Raw genomic sequence first — 19542 nt, 5'->3', positions numbered from 1 at the left:
GGACACCCCTGTGTGGCACAGCACTCCTTGCGCGCATCAGCACTGCACATGGGCCAGCCCCACACGGGTGAAGGAGGTCCGGGGTTTGAACCGCGGACCTCCCATGTGGTAGACGGAAGCCCTGTCTCCTGGGCCAAGTCTGCTTCCCAAGAAAGTTCTTACTCCTATTCCCTGCTGCCCCTTCCTTTTCTAGATGAGGAAACTGAGGTTCAGGGAGGGGTTGTTGCTTGCCCGGGGCCACAGAGCGGTCAGGACAGAGCCCTCCCATGGCCCTGGGTCTCCTGCAGAAGCTCTCCGTCCCCTTTGCTCCAGTTCGGGCTGAAACGCCCTTTCCTGCTTTTCATTTTAAGCCATTGTCCACAAAGCTGGCAGGGTTCTGCAGCCCAGAGAAGAGTCAGTTTAAGGGGAAACCTAAATTTAGGCTGAAGCAATTGGCCAGTCTGCCCAGAATTCAAAGTCCTGCAAAGCCATAATTAGGACACTGGCTCATCAGTCTCTGGCCCGAGGCCACATCCCACTTCACTTCCCTTTTAAAATCTCCCCTGAGCCTGCCAGCACTGGCCGCTTTGTCCAGTGCCCTCTCTCCATTGCACATTCTCTCTCCTTCCCAGTTTTTACTTCAGGTCAGTAACACAGCTGGGGCCCCGTTCAGACCTGACGGACAACTCACAGCTGGGCCTGGGAAGTTACCCCTCCCCTTAGCCCCCTCCCCTTATAGCCTAAAAGAGACTGACCTGGGGCGTGAAGGTCATGGAGGGCCCTTGCCTCAAGGGCGGCGCATCTCTGGGATGCACCTCATGCTCCAGAGCTCTGCATGCGATTGGGCTCGAGGCAGTGTTCTGCTGAGACTACAACCTTGCTTGGCCTCTTCCCCTCACTTCCTGTCTTCCAAGAGCTGTCCCTCAAAAGTTACATCTTCCTGCATCCCTTAGGGACTTGTGATGGTTTGAAGCTGGATGGACTCCAGAAAATCACGTCTTTAGAACTTATCTGTGGGAGTGAACCTATCATAGGTGGGAACTTTGATTAGATCACTTTAGCAGGGCGTGACCCAGGGTAGGTCTTAATCCTCCTATTGGCATCCTTTATGCGCAGGATGAATATGGAAAGAGACAGAGAAACAAAGCCAGAAGCTGAAACAAGGAAACTGGACGAGAAGGGAGAGCCATTTGCTGCCATTTGCTGTGACATGTGGCAGAGGAGTCCAGAGTTGCTGGCGGCCAGTCTTCATGGAGAAAGCACTGCCTGAGGATACCTTGGTTTGGACATTTTCTCAGCCTCAGGACTGTAAGCTCATAGGTTAATAAATGCCCATTGTAAAAGCCAACCCATTTCTGGTATAGTGCATCCAGCCGCCTAGCAACCTAAAACAGGACCTACCCTAACAGAAGGTGTTCTCTATGTTTGCAATCCTGGATAAAGTCCAGGACATCAGAGCAGAGGAGCGCCCGACAGGGACAGGTCTAGCTTTTTGCATTGTGTCCTCCTCTCCCCTCCTCCTGACCGCCACCCCTCCCTTCTCAGAGAATGGCCTTTTCCTGGGGATGCTCTTGGTCCCTGGCCAGGCCAGCTTCTCCATGTCCAGCCTGTGAGCCAGCCAGTTCTCATCCTTGTAGGGCCTTTGTAGGGCACCACAACGGTCCTGAGCAGGTGTGGCTGTGCCTGGTGCCCCCAACAGCTGTCAGGTGACACTAATAGTGGTGCCTTTACAACTGGGCCATTGAGGCACAGAGAGGTTGAGTCACTTGCCTGAGGCCACACAGGAGGAAATGGTAGGGCCCACACTGGGAGGCAGGCAGCCTGCCTTGGGAGCCTGTGCTGTAGACCGCCACCCTCCCCTGGGCTCAAAATTCCTGCCTGGAGATCCTGGGGCTGCAGCAGGGGCTCAAGTCAACGTCAGCCAGAAAGAGCTTTTCTACAATCAAAATGAGCTGGAGACGGCTTCTGGGCTATGTCTTCAGTTTCCAGAATCCCAGCGAGGAACGAGATCTTTGCGGTCACGGGCGTCGATGTGGGTGTTCTGGTCTGGGGACGATGGCTGAAGATGCCAGACATCCCCGGCCAGGGCTCGGGGCTCGAGGCTTCAAGGCGTTTTCTGCGCCAGCAGTGGTGATGTCACTGATTATGACCTCAGGGGATTCTGACGTCGCCATGAGACAGGGGCCTGGCCTGGCCGGGTGGGGGTGGGTGCCTGCGGCCAGAGCTCCGGTGATGGCACGGCCGCCGGGGCCATGGCCAGTGCCAGCAGTTCTGGTGTCACGTAGGCCCACGCGTGAGTAGCCTGTACCTTGCATGGGTTGTCCACTCCCTCCTTTACAGCGGGGTCTCCCCACGGCACCCTAGACCTGTGCCTCCCCCGTTTGACTGAGCTCACCAGTGACCACCAGACTGGCTTGCCTTGGCCAATTCTTCCCTCCTGCTGGGACCAGCCTTGGGGGGCCGGGTCCTCGGCCCCGCAGGGAAGCGGGTTAGCTGGGCCTCCACGGCTGAGGAGGGCAGGATGGGGGGGACGGGATGGGTGTGTGGGACCCCTGTCCACCATGGGCCCCCCTCCCCCCCCTCCACTAGCTATGTGGAAGCAGGCAAAGGAGTTAGCCCTTTGGAGCCTCAGTTACCTTATCTGAAAAATGGGGGTGATGGTAACAGTTCCCCGCCGTTAAATGAGATGGTGCATAGAGCCTAACAGATGCCTAGCCGAGGCCCCGGGGCTCAGGACACAGCCCTGGTGCCCAGCGAGGGCTCTGCAACCACCGGCCACGACAGAGCTGCCAGGCCTGCACGGGGCCCCACCTGCCGCCGTGCGGGGAAGGCAGCGGGAAAGCCAAGGCCGGGCGTCCGCGGCCCGCCCGAGTTCTGCGAGCTGGGACTTGAGCCGAGGCCGTGGCTTCAGGGCTGTGGGATTGGGCCAGGGCCAGGGCCCTCAGCAGGAGCCCCCCCGAGGCTGGACGAGAGCTGGTGGAGGTGAGGAGCCCTCTCCCTTGGGCTCCAGGAAGACTTCCAGGTGGGGCCGAGAGGGCCCGGGCTGCAGACAGGGTTGGTGGCATTTCTGGGCCCAGGTAAAGGCCCCCTGGGTCCCGGCTTTCGGGACAGGTGGCTTCCAGAGTCAGAGCTGCGCGGCTGGGAGGCTGGGAGCAGGCTGTGCTCCCGCAGCCTTCCCCAGCAGCCTTGACCTTGCTCTGGGGTGGTCTGGGCCCAGTGAGACTTTCCAGACCCCTGTTTAGGGCCTGAGGGCACCCTCCCCAGCTGTGCCGAGGGCATTTGGGGTGAACTCCCATCCCGTCATAACACACGGGGCGGGCTGCCTCCTAGCCGGCCCTCCACCCCAGCCCCAGGCAGAGACACACGCTGCCTCCTATGGCTGGTTTCTGGGAGCCCCCCTCCCTTTTTATTATTATTTTTTATTTCTCTCCTCTTCCCCCCCCCCCCCATTGTCTGCTCTCTGTGTCCATTCACTGTGTGTTCCTCTGTGTCAGCTGCCCAGGAATCTCTGTCTCCTTCTGTTGCGTCACCTTGCTGTGTCAGCTCTCCGTGTGTGCAGCGCCATTCCTGGGCAGGCTGCACTTCCTTTCGCACTGGGCGGCTCTCCTTACGGGGTGCACTCCTTGCGCGTGGGGCTCCCCTACGCGGGGGACACCCCTGCGTGGCACGGCACTCCTTGTGCACATCAGCACTGCACGTGGGCCAGCTCCACACGGGTCAAGGAGGCCCGGGGTTTGGACCGCGGACCTCCCGTGTGGTAGGTGGAAGCTCTATCCATTAGGCCAAGTCCACTTCCCTCTGGGAGCCCCCTGTAGCCCCTCTGGAGATGGGGGGAGCTTGCCGGGCTGTGGGGCAGCATGTCCATTTCTTCCTCTCTTCCTGCAGGACAGGAAGCAGAGTGACCCCTGGGGTAGCCTTGCCTTGGATCCACTGGCCCTCTGGGGTCCCCGAAAGCCCACATTTGGGAGAGGTTCTTCTTTCCAGTTTGCCCCAGGCTCTATCAGGCTAAGCAGCTACGATGTAAGGGGACAGGGACAAGAGGTGCCTTCTGGGAATGGAAGGGCCTCAGCTTGAGCAAGGCGGTGAGCCTGAACCCCAGGTCAAAGAGGGAAGAACAAGGGGCATCTGCAAAACGGGGCGAAGGAGAGAGGCCACGGGAGGGCCCTGAGCCTGTGGAGCCGACGCTGGGGGACCTGATTAGCTTCTCGTCTTCTCATCCTGGGTGCCAGCGACTGCAAACATGGAATCCCACAATTGCCGGGGAGCAGGCACGCCTTGGTTTGAGCTCCCCTAGCAGCAGACCGGGAGCTAAGACGGCAAACGCAGGGACTTGGTTTGGGAGCCCAGCCCAGGAGTGAGGGCATGAGATGGGGAGGAGCAGGAGCATCCAGGGAGGGTGCTCCGCTCTGTGGGCGACTGGAGCCCGTCCCACCGGGACCCTCTGGGCGAAGATGTGGAGCACACCCGAGAGTCATCCAGCTGCAGGGCCAGGAAGCTTCTGTTGTCGGCTGAATGCTGCTGGGAAGAGTGTCAGTTTCTGGGACCTCTGGCTTGCTCTGTGCACAGGCGGGGCACTGACAGCATCTGCAACAAAGCTCAAGTCTGAAACCAGGACCTCTGCCAGCAGGGAACAGGCCCTGCTCCTGTGGAGATCCTGCCAGAGGTGATACCAGTCAGTTCAGGGGTTCTATGCCCAATGCACGCGGAAGAGCCAATTATGTGACGCCAGGGTTTCCAAGAGAGAGTTTATTGTTAAGTGCGAAGCAAGGAGATGGGAAGTCCTGAGCCATTAGTCTGTCTCCCCGAATTGGAGGCATTTTCAGTGTTTCATATCATTCAACCAAAGTCAGGCAGGCTCAGGACACTGACGAGGTTGGAGATAGTCTAATTACTGAACATGTACAGATTGATTACGGGCTTAGTTTACCCTAAGTTTAAGGTTTAGGCTGCTAGGCATGTCAGGCAGGCCAGTTCTGATTAGAACTGCTTGGGTCTAGCAAGATAACTTAGGAATTTGGGGTGATCCCGTTCTGGGCTGACTCATGTTAATCAAAAAGAGGCTACGTGGAAGGGCACCCCACTTCAGGGTTGCAGAACAAGATAAGGGGATACAAGAGGGGCAAGTAATGAGTTTCCTGTTACTCTCCAGTTACTGGGTAAAGATTCCAGAGCTTCAAAACATAGCTCCAGCATTACAGAAACAAGACTTGTGGTTACAGTTCAGTGAGTTAAGGCAATTTATAGACATCTGCTTCTGGCTACTTGAAAAGGCTAACATAGATCAAGGCTATAATTCCATGAGCTATCACAGTTATTGGTATTTTCTTTTGGACTAAAACACATGTGTTAATTTTTCAGTGACAGAGAGAACTCAAGGGCATCTGGCAGGAAGGATATAGAATGTTTACTTGGAAGTTTCCATAGAACCCCAGGGAAGACGGGGCAGGCTGTGGAAGACGCAGCCATGTGTGGCTGCAGGGGCAGGGGCAAGCTTGGAGGCCTCCTTAGTGCCACCCTGGCCTCCCCCAGCTGCCTGTGGTGATGGGACATCAACTCTGTGCCCACCAGAATGGGGCGGTGGCCACATCCCCAGGTCCTGAGCTCTGGCTGGTGTCCTAGTTCCAGCCCCTGCAAAGCAAGCTGTGCAGTGCCACTGTCCATAGAGGGTCAGGGGGCTGCAGGGTGCCCCCCTAGGTTGGAGCACTGCCGGGGTTGGGAGAAAGCCTGGAGCAACATAGCTGGGTGCTAGTCCAGAGGAGCAACTTGTGGAGTAAGAGGGGCAGAGGAGGTCGCTGGAGGGGAATGTTAGGCTGAGGAATTGGTAAGGCAGGGGTAGGAGATTGGGTGGGTCCAACAGCACCCAAGGCCTGCTGCCTTCCATGCTGGGGGTCAGGGAGAGAGGGGAGGGTACTGATCATGGAAAGGGGCTTGGCCACACCCAGCTCTCCTGATTCCCTTCCCTAGCCCCACCCAAGACAGACACCTAGAGCCCACCTTGTTTCCTCTCTGCACAGGCTTGGGCCACAAGGCAAACTAAGAATGCGCAGCAGCCAGAAGGACCCAAGCCTTGGGGTCATCTTGACCAAAAGGCGGACCTTCCTGAGAGAGAGGACAGAACCAAGAGGCTCAGGCCAAGGACGCCAGAGGCCCAGCCTCTGAGCTCTAGTCCGGAACTGCACCTGGGTGGGACGGCAGGTCCCCCTTGCCAGAGCTGTGCTGTCCACTGCTGTAGCCACATGTAGCTGTTTAACATGAAATAGGTGCACAGGAGACAGTTACCGGACATTGTGTGTCCTCCCATGGCCCACTGGGTGGACTATGGGAGAGTGTGGGCTATGGTGTGGACCATTGACCGTGAGGTGCAGTGGTGCTCAGAGACGTATTCACCAAATGCAATGAATGTCTCATGATGATGGAGGAGGTTATGGTTTTGGGGGGAGGAGTGGGGTGAGAGGGGTGGGGGGTATATGGGGACCTCATATTTTTTTAATGTAACATTAAAAAAATAAAGACAAAAAATATATAAACACACACACACTATATATATAATATATATGTAACACAAAATTTTCCTTTTTTTTTTAGATTTTAATTTTTTAAAAATTTATTTCTCCCCCCTTCCCCACCTCCCCGCCCCCCCAGTTGTCTGCTCTCTGTGTCCATTCAATGTGTGTTCTTCTGTGTCCACTTGTATTCTTGTCAGCGGCACCGGGAATCTGTGTCTTTTTTTGTTGTATCATCTTGCTGTGTCAGCAATCTGTGTGTGCAGCACCATTCCTAGGTAGGCTGCACTTTCTTTCATGCTGGGCGGCTCTCCTTATGGGGTGCACTCCTTGCGCGTGGGGCTCCCCTACGTGGGGGACACCCCTGCGTGGCAGGGCACTCCTTGCGCACATCAGCACTGCGCATGGGCCAGCTCCACACGGGTCAAGGAGGCCCGGGGTTTGAACTCTGGACCTCCCATGTGGTAGGCGGATGCTCTATCCATTGAGCCAAATCCGCTTTCCCAAAATTTGCCATTTCAACCATTTTTAAGGGTACCCATCAGTGGCATCAATTTCATTCATGTTGGGCTACCATCACCATCATCCACTTTCATCACCTCAACAGAAACTCTACACCCATGAAGCAACGACTCCCTGCTCCCCTCACTCCTAAAACACTGGTAGCCTTTGACTTACTTTCTGTCTCTATGAAGTTCTCTATTCTAGACATTTCATTTAAGTGGAATCATACAATATTTGTCCTTTTGTGTATGACTTCTTTCACTCAACACGATGTCTTCAAGTTTCACCCCTGTTGTCGCATGTACGTCACTCCTTTTTAGGGCTGAATAACGTCCCACTGTATGGTTATACTACATTTTGCTTACCCATTCATCTGTCGATGGACATTTGGGTTCTTCCACCTTTTTGCAGCCTGTGTCAGAACTTCATTCCTTTCTATAGCCGAATAAGATTCCATTCTGTGGATAGACCACATATTGTTTATTTAGTCATTGGCTGATGGACATTTGGGCGGCTTCTCCCTTTTGGATACTGTGAATAATGCTGCTATGAACATTGGCATACAAATATTTAAATTCATTAGAATTAAATGAAAAAAAAAGTAAAACAAAAAGTTCAGCTCCTCAGTCACACTCGTTCTGTCCATAGCCATGGGTGCCTTGTAGCTACCCTACTGCAGGCACGTAGGGAGGGACTTTTCCATCACTGCAGACAGTTTCATTGGAAAGTGCTGGTCTGGAGAAAAAGGGGAAACACCTGCTTCCCACCAGGGTTCAGTCTTGAGAGCCCAGCCCTGGTGGCCATGGAAGTCCCCAGACGAGGAGCTCAGTGCTGGGGTGTCACCGGCCAGCTCAGGGTGCTGGCACCAGTTGGCGTGGTCTCAGCAAGGTAAAGCATTGACACGTGACCGCTAAGACCACAGGTGTACCTCAGAGGTGTTGTGGGTTTGCCTCCAGACCACCGCAATAAAGCGAGAATTGCAATGAAGCATGTCACACCAAGGTTTTGGTTTCCTGGTGCACACAAAAGTTATTATAGTCCATTAAGGATGCAATAGCATTATGTCTAAGAGTGTACATGCCTTAACTAAAATATGACACAGAGACACGATGCAAACCCATGATGCTGGAACAGATGGCACCGATTGACTTGCTTGATGCAGGGTTGCCACAGACCTTCAATTTGTTAAAAAAAATGTATCTGTGAAGTGCAATGAAGGGCAGTGCAGTAAAACAAGGTCTGCCTTTGCACTGAAAGCACACGAGAACAAGCGGTTGGAGAGGAAGGGCCAGGGAGTTTGATGACCAACGGACCACCAGTGGCAAGAACTTAACCCAGCCCCAACCAGGATGCACTTCCTTTTGCCTGGGGCACTTAAAAATTGCAGACTCACACAGTGGGCTGGCGGGTATGTAAAACAGCACAGCCACGCTGGCAAGTGGTTTGGCGGTTCCTCTTAAAACTAAAAATGGACTTAGCATCCAACCCAGGCAACTGCACTCTCGGGCATTTATCTCTGAGAAATGAAACCTCATTTTCATGCAGGACGTTGTTTACAAATGTTCGCAGCAGTTTCATTCATAATCACCAAAAACTAGCAGCCACCCATATGCCCTTCACTAGGTGAACGGTTAAACCAACTATGGATATAGTTGGTTTGTTGCTCCACCACTCAGCAATAAAAACGAGGCGCCACCGAGGAAGGTTCCAACTTGTGCGGATCTCAGGAAAACTATGCTGAGTGAACGAAGTCCATCTCAAAAGGATACTAGTGCATGATGTTTATTTATAGCACATTTGTGAAACAATGTAATTACAGGGACAAAAAGGGATTAAGGGCTGCCAGGGTTTAGGGCGGGCACGGTGAGTGATGACAGCAGGAGGGAGCCTGGTGGTGCTGGTACTTGCGCCTTAGCGGGTGGTGGGTAGTGAAACTATGCTGATAGAATCGCATGCACCTGCACGCACGCGAGCGTGCATACCAGATGACATCTGAATAAGCTCTTCGAGTTGTACCAATGTCAGTTTTCTGGTTGTGATATAGGCCTAAGGTTACGTCAGACGTTCCACTGGGAGAGGCTGGGGAAGGGGGACGTTTCTTTCCACCTCTTTTTGAATTTATAATAATCTCGAACTAGAGTTTTTAGAAAATACAGATACCCAGGCACCACCTCGGAATCCCTGGAGTGGGTCTCTGGCATTTGTCTCTTGACACGATAACGTTGTGTTCACAAAGAGCTGCGCCAAGCCACCGCCACGGGCTCCTGTTCCCGTCTACGGGCCAGCTGGGTGCTTCTTGCCGGGCCGGCTGGGCCGACCCTGGCTGGCCATGCGTGGGCTGTGAGCGGCCGGGTCGCCTGGCCTGCCTGGCTTGCTCATGGGGCGGCTCGCCGGGCCTCCGAGAAAGAGTGGACGTGTGCAGGACCCCCGGAGGCTGGCGCTGGTGTTGGCACAGATGACGTCCACCCCATTCTATTGACCACGGCGAGGCCGAGAGCCCGCCCAGATCCCAGGGCTGGGGAAATCGACTCTGCCTGTGGGTGGGACAGAGAATTTGGGTCATCGTGGCTATTTTTCTGTTGCTCTAGATAGGAGCAGCTTTTCAGTTGTTATTTTGATTGTCCTGTAGATTGCTGTACCTTACACAAGGGGCAAACTTGGGTATGCGCAGAACTGGCACCCATGGGTCTTTGCAACAAAGAGGAAGTAAGGGGCAAAGCAACTGCCTGTGGCTTAGATGAAGCTCTCCGTGGAAATTACCAGGTGCTTGGATTTCCCAGGGTGACCGCAGCCAGGCTGGCGATGAGAATCAAGCCAAAGGCGTACCCTGTGCTGACGTAAAGCTTCCTGTGGCACAGCCAGGGCCGAGAACCTTGCCCAGTTAGCCGGGAAGGCCTCCTCTGCCAGCCTGGGGCGCTGGCCCTGCTGCCAGCCTGCTCTCCCCTTCAGTTTGCCCGGGCTCTTTGTGGGAGGGAGGGGGCTTCATGTTTTGGCCTCGTGGTGAGGGGCTGGTACCTGCCTCCCTGGGCGCCCGCTCAGCTGAGCTGGCCAGAGCCCTTAACAGCTGCAGGGTCTCCCAAGCCAAGCCAGGGGCTGTCTGCGTAGACACCCCACCTCCTGGAAGCCCCAGGCAGCAGCAGGACACGGGAGCTTGCTGGTGGGCAGTTCTCCCATCTGGGGGTGGTGGCCTCAGCTTGAGGTTGGGGAGAGACAGGCATGGGTAGCTGGCCCCACAAAGCAGTGCTCAAAGACAGGGGAGGGTCAGCTTGTGATGGGCAACAGTGGTTGCCACGCAGGGGATGTGGTCCAGGGCGGGCATGGCAAGGGGGCTGGCGGCGGATCGGAGTCCTGGAAACTACCGGGCCCCACTTTGGAGGGGAGGAGGCTACTTCAGATGGGTGGGTGGGGGTCATGCCCTCCTAATCTGGTATAAAAGGGAAGGGTACCTTTTAAAGAAGGATACTTTTAAAAAGATTTTATTTTTTATTTACGTATTCCCACCCCACCCCTCCACCGTAGTGTTGCTTGCTGTCTGCCCTCTGTTCGTCTTCTTTATAGGAGGCACGGGGAACTGAACCCAGGATCACCCATGTGGGAGGGAGGCACCCAATCATTTGAGCCACCTCTGCTCCCTGCTCATTGGGTCTCTCTTTGTATTTTCTCGCTGTGTCTCTTCATTGTAACATCTCACTGTGTCATCTTGTTGCATCAGTTCCCTGTCTTGCTCGTTTTCTTTAGGAGTCACTGGGAACCAAACCTGGGACCTTCCATGTGGTAGGCAGGTGCCCAACTGCTTGAGTCACATCCACTTCCCATGGATACATTTTTAATAAATTTGAGTGACTGACCACTGGGAAGTATAAAAAAAAATGTTCTGTATCATAGTGAAGAGAAACTTGTTTGTTACAAAAATGTTCTTTAACACTTAACTATATAACAGGGTAAAGCAGTGTTAAACAGAATTGTGTAAACTATATCTTTCAAAAAATTGTCATTGAACAACAGCATTTAAAGGGGTTAATTGACTTGGATGAGACTTACTTTAGGCCTGTTGCTAGATAATGATAATAAAATGATTCACTTTCAGAAAATACTGAATTTCTTCATAAAAATAAGTATTTTAAAAAGGTTTATCAAACAGTACAGAAAATGGAATAAACATTATAGTGCATAGAAAACTGAATTTGGCCTGTTGACGAATAAATGAACAAACAATTCCAAAACTCAGAAAAGGGAAGGGTGAATGGCTCTGTGTGATGAACACAACGTGATAAGCTCACACGGAAACACACACACGCACACACGTGCACAGCCGGGGAGGCCGGGGTGCCCAGGCACAGGCAGCGCTCCCCGCCCCTTGCGCAGCCCCGAGCGGGAGGCCAGGCTTGTTCTGCACATGAGCGCGGGCGTGGCTGAGGAAGGGACAGCGTCTGGGGGCCCCACGCCTGCCTCCCGCTCAGCGAGGAGGAACCCCTGCGCTGACGCCTCCCGTGTCTCCCAGCCACGGCTGAAGGGTGCCTCAGCGCGTAACGCGCGTGCTTCCCCCATGGACGCCGAGCGCCACCAGCGTAAGCAGGAGAAGATCCAAGCTCAGGAGAGGTTTGCCCGGAAGGTTCCATACAGGTAGGAGACGCCCAGCCCCTCCCTGGCAGCACCCGCAGGGAACAGGCCGGCGCGGGGAGGGGTCTTTCTGCTGGGGAGTCGGCGGACGGCGCCCACCTCCTCTGCCGCCCCCATCCCAGCCTACGTGGAGGGATCTCCAGCTGGACGCTGGGGCCCCGGGGCCTTTCCAGCCTCTCGGCCAAATGCTCCGAGTCGGGGTCCCTCAAGGCCTGCAGCCCCTGGGCCTGCCTGGGGCTTTCCCGTCAGAATCACCCGAAGAGTAAAGGTTCTGTAAAACTAAAATGATTTCAAACTTACAGGACAGTTGTAATAATAATACAAAACCCATGCAGAGAACTGCGCCCCCAGGTACGAAGACCTCTACTTCTCACATTTTGCCACATTTGCCACCACCTCCCTCCCTCCCTCCTTCCTTCCCTCCTTTATTCCCTCCTTCCTTCCTTCCCTCCTACCCTCCCTCCCTCCTACCCTCCCTCCCTCTTTCCTTCCTTCCCACCTTCCCTCCTTCCTTCCTTCCCTCCTTCCTTCCTTCCCTCCTTCTCTCCTTCCTTCCCTCCTTCCCTCCTTCCCTCCTTCCCTCCTTCCCTCCTTCCTTCCTTCCCACCTTCCCTCCTTCCCTCCTTCCCTCCTTCCTTCCTTCCCTCCTTCCCTCCTTCCTTCCTTCCCTCCTCTCCTTCCTTCCTTCCCTCCTCTCCTTCCTTCCTTCCCTCCTTCCTTCCTTCCCTCCTTCCCTCCTTCTCTCCTTCCTTCCTTCCCTCCTTCCTTCCCTCCTTCCTTCCCTCCTTTCCTTCCCTCCTTCCTTCCTCCTTCCCTCCCTCCCTCCTTCTATGTGTCTATCCATCTGTCCAGCCATCTAATTTTTAAACATTTGAGAATAGATTGCATCCATCATGCTCCTTGAATATTTAATACTTCCAAGCACATTTCCTAAGAATGAGGATATTCACTTATTTAAACACTTCCAGTACGTTTATCAAGTTTAAGAAATTTAACATTGATATAAAGCTTTCAGGCTATAGTCCAATTTTTTCATATGTCCCAATAATATCCTTTTTGTGCCTTTTCTCCTCCATTAGATCTTGTCTAGGATCATATGCTACATTTAATCATCATTGCCTCTTTAACTGCTCTTTTTTAAGTTATGAAAACACATACAACATAAACTTCCCCGTCTCAACCACTTGAAGAGTATTTTATAACACTGACCCACACACCCCCTCCCCAAGAGTCAGATGAAATTGGTCTGGGGTGGGTGATGAAAAGCTGCCCAGGAAAGGAGCCCGCTGCAGGCCGGGCAGCTGCCCAGCCATAAAACCCCTTGCCCTGACGGGGCTGGGGACCTGAAAGAAGGGGTACACCGAGCTTTCCAGAGTTCTCACCACAGCGGCAGCAGCTGGCACGCAGGGCAGCCACTCGATGTCCAGAGCAGGCCCACGGGCTCCCAGGAGCGGACGCCACACCTGCCAAGGCCAGGGCACAGGGCCAAGAGGGAGGCCCGTCACGGAGCCTGCCCTCTGGAGTGGAAGCTGTGGCCTGCACACAGTGCCGCTCCCTTGGAGGGGACTCGCTCCCTGAAAGTCAGCTCAGAGGGAGGGAAAGGCGAGGGGCAGGGAGGAGGGGAGTGGCACCAAGGACCAAAGAGAGCTATGGGGCAGGGGGACAGTCACAGGCAAGGGGGGGTCTGCTCAAGACCTGGAGCATCTGGCCAGACCCTGCTTGAGGCTAGAAGCCCTGCCTGGACAAGTAGAAGCCCCACGTGGACAAGACAGAAGCCCCACGTGGACAAGATAGAAGCCCCACGTGGACAAGTAGAAGCCCCATGTGGACAAGATAGAAGCCCCACGTGGACAAGTAGAAGCCCCACCTGCACAAGCAGAAGCCCCACCTGGCCAAGGTAGAAGCCCCATCTGGCCAAGGTAGAAGCCCCACGTGGACAAGCAGAAGCCCCACGTGGACAAGCAGAAGCCCCACATGGCCAACATAGGAACCCCATCTGGACGTGATAGAAGCCCTGCCTTGTCAAGAGAAGACTGATGACTGTGACTCTGTTAAAGCTAAGAATTCCTGTTTGTTAAAAGGTGCCAGCAAGAGGGAGAGAAGGCAAGACCCAGAGCGGAGAGATACTGATCACGGACCTGACCAAAGACTAGAACCCAGAGAACTACTATATGTAAATAAGGAAAGACAGACCACCACCCAGGAGGATGGCAGCACTTTGAGCAGGTAACTTACCTGCCAGGAAATGCACCTGGGAAGCTGCTCTGCCTTGTTCGTCTCTAGGGCAATGCCAGGCAAAACCTCTGTATACCCAGCCAGGGGGCAGGAAGGGAAAGGTGTGGCCTCCTATTCTGGAACGCTCGTTGGAGGTATTTAGGCGTGCGTGCCCTTTGACCTTGCAGCTGCCCTCTGATGTTCACCACCACCCCCCAATCCTGTATGTCCCAGGGTGGTGAGCACGGGATGCTGGGCAGTGCTGCTCCCAGGGGCCACGACACGGAAATGGCCACAGCATGGAAATGGCCACCGCGCGTGCAGCTTGATGAGCCGGATGCATCCACGTGGCTGGCTCCTAATCGGCTGGGCCCTGGCCTTGGGAGGCATGGCGTCCACCCTGGGAGCCTGTGGGACTGCTCTGGACCCCCAGCCGCTGCCGCTGCTGCTCTGGCGAGGCCTCTGGAAAGCTCGGTGCAGACCTTGGCACCCTTCTTTCAGCCCCCGCTGTGCCCCCGTGCCCCCTGGCCTTCCCACAGCTCTCTCCCCTGCCCAGGAGCTGCTCCTTCACTTTAACCGGAAGCTAAACCAGCAGAGGGAGGGTGCCAGCCGCCACGGGCTGAGCCTTGCAGAGCCAGCCTCCATGCGGCGCACCTGTGGCAGGCCAGGCTGCCCCCGTCCTCGTCCTCACCTTGGGGGAGCGAACGGAAGGCCTTGCTCCCTGTCCCGTCACCGTGCTGCAGCTGTTGTCACGGAGGCCAGAGGCAGTCGATTAGGTTAAAACTTGGGGTGCTGGGGGGCCCTCGGGGCGAGGGCATTGGGCTGCAGTGGCTTAGAATGTGCTTCTGCAGCCAGCTGCCCGGGCCCACGCCCAGCTCGGCCCCTTTCTGGCGTGTGACTTGGGCAAGGCGCTTGACCTCTCTGTGCCTCAGTTTTCCTCATCTGTAACATGCAGGTAATGACACTGTCTTGTGTGCCTCGGAGCTGCTGATGCAAAGTATCAGAAATGTGTTGGCATTGATAAAGAGAATTTATTTGGGCTAAAGGTTTACCATTCTGAGGCCATGAAATGTCCAAATCAAGGCACCCTCAGATGCTTTCTCATCAGCGTCAGCTACTGGTGGCCCTGGGGTCCTACCATGAGGTCATCAGGCATTGGGCAGGGCTCATGTCTGCCTTGAGCTGCTCTTTCAGTGCCCCTGTGCTCTGCTGATGCCAGATGTCAGGACCCCTTGGCCTCTTGGAGCGCCTCTGTTTTCCTGCAGTCCTCTCACACACAGCAGGATTAATATGGTAGTGTCTTTCTCTCTGTCTGTCTCTCTGTGTCTCCATTTATATCAGATCCAGCAAGAGAGAGGAGACCCAAGCTGGCTCCTGCCTCTCTGATGTAGCCCAATCAAAAGCTCTAAAGTGACGATACCAAATAATCTAATCAAAGGCCTTTATCTGAATTTAGTGCAATCAAAGGGCCCCACACCCACAGGATAGATTAGTTTAAGACCATAATTTTCTGGGATTCGAAAAAGAACTTTAAACAGTAAAACAGACGCCCACCTTGTAGCCTGGCTGTGAATTGCTATGAGGGCTAATGTTTGTAAAGTGCTCGGAACGGTGCTTGGCAAATAGAAAGTGCCAGATGAGTGAGAGCTACTTTTACCAGCTGGTGTCTGCAACCTGCTCACGGTGCCTGCCACGGGCCTGTTGTAGGCTCACCTGGCTGACGGACCCCAACCCAGACATGCTGCAGCCGTGGGAGGTCCTGAAGATTCACGGCTCGCTGAGGGAGCGGCTGCCCCTGCAGGCGATGCTGGTGCCAGTGCGGTCCATTCCAGTCCGAGGGTGAGTGCCCTGGGCGGAGCCGGGTCTGACTCCCGGGGCTCAGGGTCGGGACAGTCGCTGCCCCCCACCGACCAGGCCTCGGTCCAAACCCCAGAGCGTCCTCCCATCGTGCTCCACTTGAGGGCCCAGGAAGCTGAGGCCAGCAGCCGGGATAAGGTGTGTTCCCACAGCAGGCCAGCTTCTGGCGGAGGATGCATGGCCCCGCCGGGGTGCAGAGTGCCCCTGGGCTCCCAGGGCCAGACTTGCTGCCCAGGTGGGGAAACAGGCCCGAGAGGGGAGGAGCTTCGTGGGTTTCTGGGCGCTCAGTGCAGCCTTCTTGGTGGAAATGCTGGATGGAAAAGAGTATGGGGACCCCAAGGACTGGGCAGCCTCCAGTCCCCACTGCACACCCAAATGCTCCCCCTGAGGTGGGTGGACTCGGGGAGACTCCCTCAGGCACCCAGACCTGACACCCTCGCAAAGACCCACAGAGAGAAAACTGAAGACACGCGGACACACGTGCTCGGAGCAGGAGCAGGCCAAGCTGCCGGTGGGCTCCCGCCCACTGGGATGGTGCGACAGCTGCTCACACAGACGAGCGCTGACCTGAGCCGTAGGTGGCGCCCCAGCCTCCCGCAGGGCCCACCCGCCCGCCTTGCCCTCACCCACTGCACTTCGCAGTTACCCATTAAGCACAGAGTCCACGCTGGGCATGGTGGCGGGACTGGCAGCGTCTGTTCTGATTGGCTGATGCCCACCGTCGGATACTTTGTGTATCACCTCTGACCAGTCATGGAGATGCACGCCCAGAGAGGACACCCAGAGAAACAAGACAGACAGAAAGACAGACACACCCACAGGGGCAGGCACCCCAGACAGAAACACGGCCGCCTGGCTCTCAGGGCCCGGCGCCTCGCCTCCAGGGCTCGCTCTGCTCCCTCCCGGGCGGGAGGCTTGTGCTCCAAATCTCTGAACCGAAAGGGTGGTGCTGAGGCGGCGGGGTGGGGGGCAGAGGGCACCACTGGGTGGCAGTGCCTGGGGCTCGTTCCACGTCTGCAAATAGGATCAATTGAGCGGTTTGTTAGCAAATGCATCAGGAGGCTTAGGGGGCAGCAGGCGGCTCAAAGGGCTTCGACCTGAGAACTCAGATGTGCAGGTGAAGGTCCCGGGCCACGGGCGGCGCAGCGCCCAGTGCAGAGCCGCGGGCCACCCCAGGCGGGAAGGGCTGCTTCTCACCCACGGCCCGGCCCGGCCCGTGAGCACTGGAGCCGGGCGAGGGGCTGGGCGGTAGTGGGGTGTGACAGGCTTGCGCGGCCATGGCCAATCCGCAGCGGAGCCTTGGGGCGCCGGGGAGAGAGGCCTGCCCCTCCCTCTCCTCCCATCAGACGGCGGGGAGCCAGGGTGACGGGAACCACGGCGTGGCAGGGCAGAGACGGCTGGAGAGGGATGGAGTGAAGAGAGGCCGCCAGAGGAAACCAGCTCAGGGAGGGAGGCCTGGGGTCAGGCGGGAAGCAGGGACCTTGCTGAGGGCAGGCGGGCCGGGCAGCTAGATGGCACGTGCAAATGTCCTGGGGCGAGGGGCTGCCATTCCTCTTAGGGAACTGGAAGAGCCTTTCTCAGGATGACAGGGATGGAACAGGCAGGAGGGGAGACCACCAAGGGTGGTGAAGAGGAAAGTTTTCTGTTTTAAAAGGAGGTACCAGGGAGTGAACTCAGGGACTCAGATGTGCAAAGCAGGCACTCAACCACTAAGCTCCACCCGCTCCCTGAACATTTAGTTTTTATTTGGGGGGTCATGGGGCATCACTGGGAAGCAGGAGGGTGGCAAGACCAGAAGAGTGACCTGAACTTAGCGGCTGGAGAAGATGGATTAGAAGGAGAAGGCAGGAGCTGGGCAGGTGCAGGGCAGGGGCAGCAAGCTGTCTGATGCGGGCGGTGGCCGTGACTGAGAGACGAGCACCTACTGGCAGGTGCTCCCATCCCACGCAGCCAGCGGAAGGGCAAGGCTCGGGGACCGCGTGAATACGGGACATGGGCATCTCCTGCTTGGACATCTGGGTGGCTGATGGTGCCACTGGCCAAGACACCTGGGAGGGAGGAAGGTGAAAGTGAGGTGGCCCGTGGACACCAGGGCCAGCCGCGGGCAGCAGGACGGTCTGTGCGGTGGGGCCCGGGGGAGGTCCGGCTGGAGCAGAGCTCCTGGTTCTAGCCCTCCCAGATGAGCCCCTGGCAGAGACCCCTCTGGGCTCCTGCCAAGGTCCTGGCCTGGGGGGAGTGTGGCAGGACAGGGCGTCTGAGGGTCAGCGGGCGAGCGGCGTTTGACTCTCGTTTAGGCTCGGGGCTCCAGATTTCGCAGTGCTGCCCAGCCCGTGCCCGCCGCTGCCGAGCAACCTTTGGGAACTCAAGTTGCTGAGCCGCCGATTCCCCAGGCAAGGAGCCCACGTGCTGCCCCTCCAACGGGTCGCCCCCCACCAGCCCCCGAGGGGACAGCTGGCGGAATCCTCTAGAGACCGCTCCTAGAACCCTGGCCCTCCGTGGGCTCCCCCGCGGTGCCCTCCTCTGGGCTCCGGGCAACAGTGAGGGACCTCCCCGCTGGGCAGGGGCTGGTGTGGGGGTCAGCCTTTGTGGAGCTGATGGGGTTCCCAGGAGCCACCCCACACTAATAAACTCTGCTGGCCCAAGACCCAGGCTCAAGCCCACATCCAGGTGGACTTGTCGATTTGTCTTCTGGAACCTTCCCACGTTCTCCTCTCCAGAATGGGGCGATGATACCGAACCCTGCCGGGTCGGTGTGAAAGGTACAAGAGCGCCGGAGCATCACTGCTGGGAATCTATCCCAAAGACATACTCGCACACGTAAGGGAAGATATTTGGATGAAGATACGTGTCTTAGCTTCCTGGGGCTGCCATAACGAAGTCCACAGGAATTCATTGGCCCTTGCCCTGTGGGGAGAAGTCCCCAGCCAAGCCACGGCTGCGCTCCCTCGGAAACCTGTGGTGGAGAATCCTTCCCGCCTCTCCCAGCTGCCAGGGTTTCCTCGGCATTCCTCGGCTCGTGGCTGGAGGTTCCGTTGCCCCGTGGCCTTCTCCCGGGTATCTGTTTGTGTGTCCAAATTTCTCCTGGTTACAGCGGCTTCAGTCTTACTGGATCGGCTCCCCCCACTGCCCCCAATGCAGCGTGGCCTCAGCTCACGACAACTTCAAAGACCCTATTTCCAAATAAGGTCACAGACCTGGGACCCAGGGTTAGGACGTGAACATGTCTTTTTTTGGGGGGGGGAGACACAATTCAATCCAAAACATTCATTCCAGCTCTGTTGGGAAGAGCAAAAGATTGGAAACCACCTAAATAGCCATTAATAGGGCACAGTTTAAATTACAATGCATCCACACCTTGAAATACCAGGCAGCCATTAAAATGAAGGAGCAGTTATGTTCCGATATGGAACAACCTAGAAAGATATATTAAGATTTTTTAAAAAGCGCAGCAGAAGAGTGTGCCAAATATGCCATTATTTTTGTAACTGGAAAATGGCATGTACATATGTGTGTATGCGTGTGCGTGTGTATATGTGATCTGTGTACATATGTGTATGTAAATGGAAAGCAGAAGGGGTTTAGAGGGGTGAAAAGGGGGCTTCCTCCCAGCCCTGGGGGAAGGAAAGGGGCAGTGGCCAACACCAGGAGGGCACTGAAATCAGTCCTTAGACAGTTGTTGTCTTAGTTTCCTAGCTTCTATGATAAGTACCACACAATGGGTTGGATCAAACAGGAATTTACTGGCTCACAGTTTCTGAGGCAGCTTCCACTTTTTGCAACATTGTGGCTGGTGGGCTTTCCTATCAGATGGCTATGTCCTTTCTTATCTCTTCTGGGTTGTATTTTCTTTGGGCTTCCAGCTCTT

General features: G+C 55.8%; 1 protein-coding gene across 1 annotated transcript; it reads left to right on the top strand.

The window, feature by feature from the left end:
* The first annotated feature begins 2184 nt into the window (after window positions 1-2184).
* On the top strand, window positions 2185-18771 carry C26H3orf22 (chromosome 26 C3orf22 homolog). The gene is made up of 4 exons (XM_004449106.2): window positions 2185-2272; window positions 11488-11609; window positions 15528-15659; window positions 17972-18771. The coding sequence occupies exons 2-4, from the start codon at window positions 11533-11535 to the stop codon at window positions 18156-18158; spliced, it is 396 nt and encodes a 131-aa protein (XP_004449163.1). The 5' UTR covers window positions 2185-2272; window positions 11488-11532; the 3' UTR covers window positions 18159-18771.
* The last annotated feature ends 771 nt before the right edge of the window (window positions 18772-19542 follow it).

The sequence above is a fragment of the Dasypus novemcinctus genome, chromosome 26 (assembly GCF_030445035.2).
Source record: "Dasypus novemcinctus isolate mDasNov1 chromosome 26, mDasNov1.1.hap2, whole genome shotgun sequence".
In the NCBI taxonomy this organism is placed as follows: Eukaryota; Metazoa; Chordata; class Mammalia; order Cingulata; family Dasypodidae; genus Dasypus; species Dasypus novemcinctus.
The sequence above is the reverse complement of the archived record's forward strand: the minus strand, read 5'-3'. Positions and strand labels throughout refer to the sequence as shown.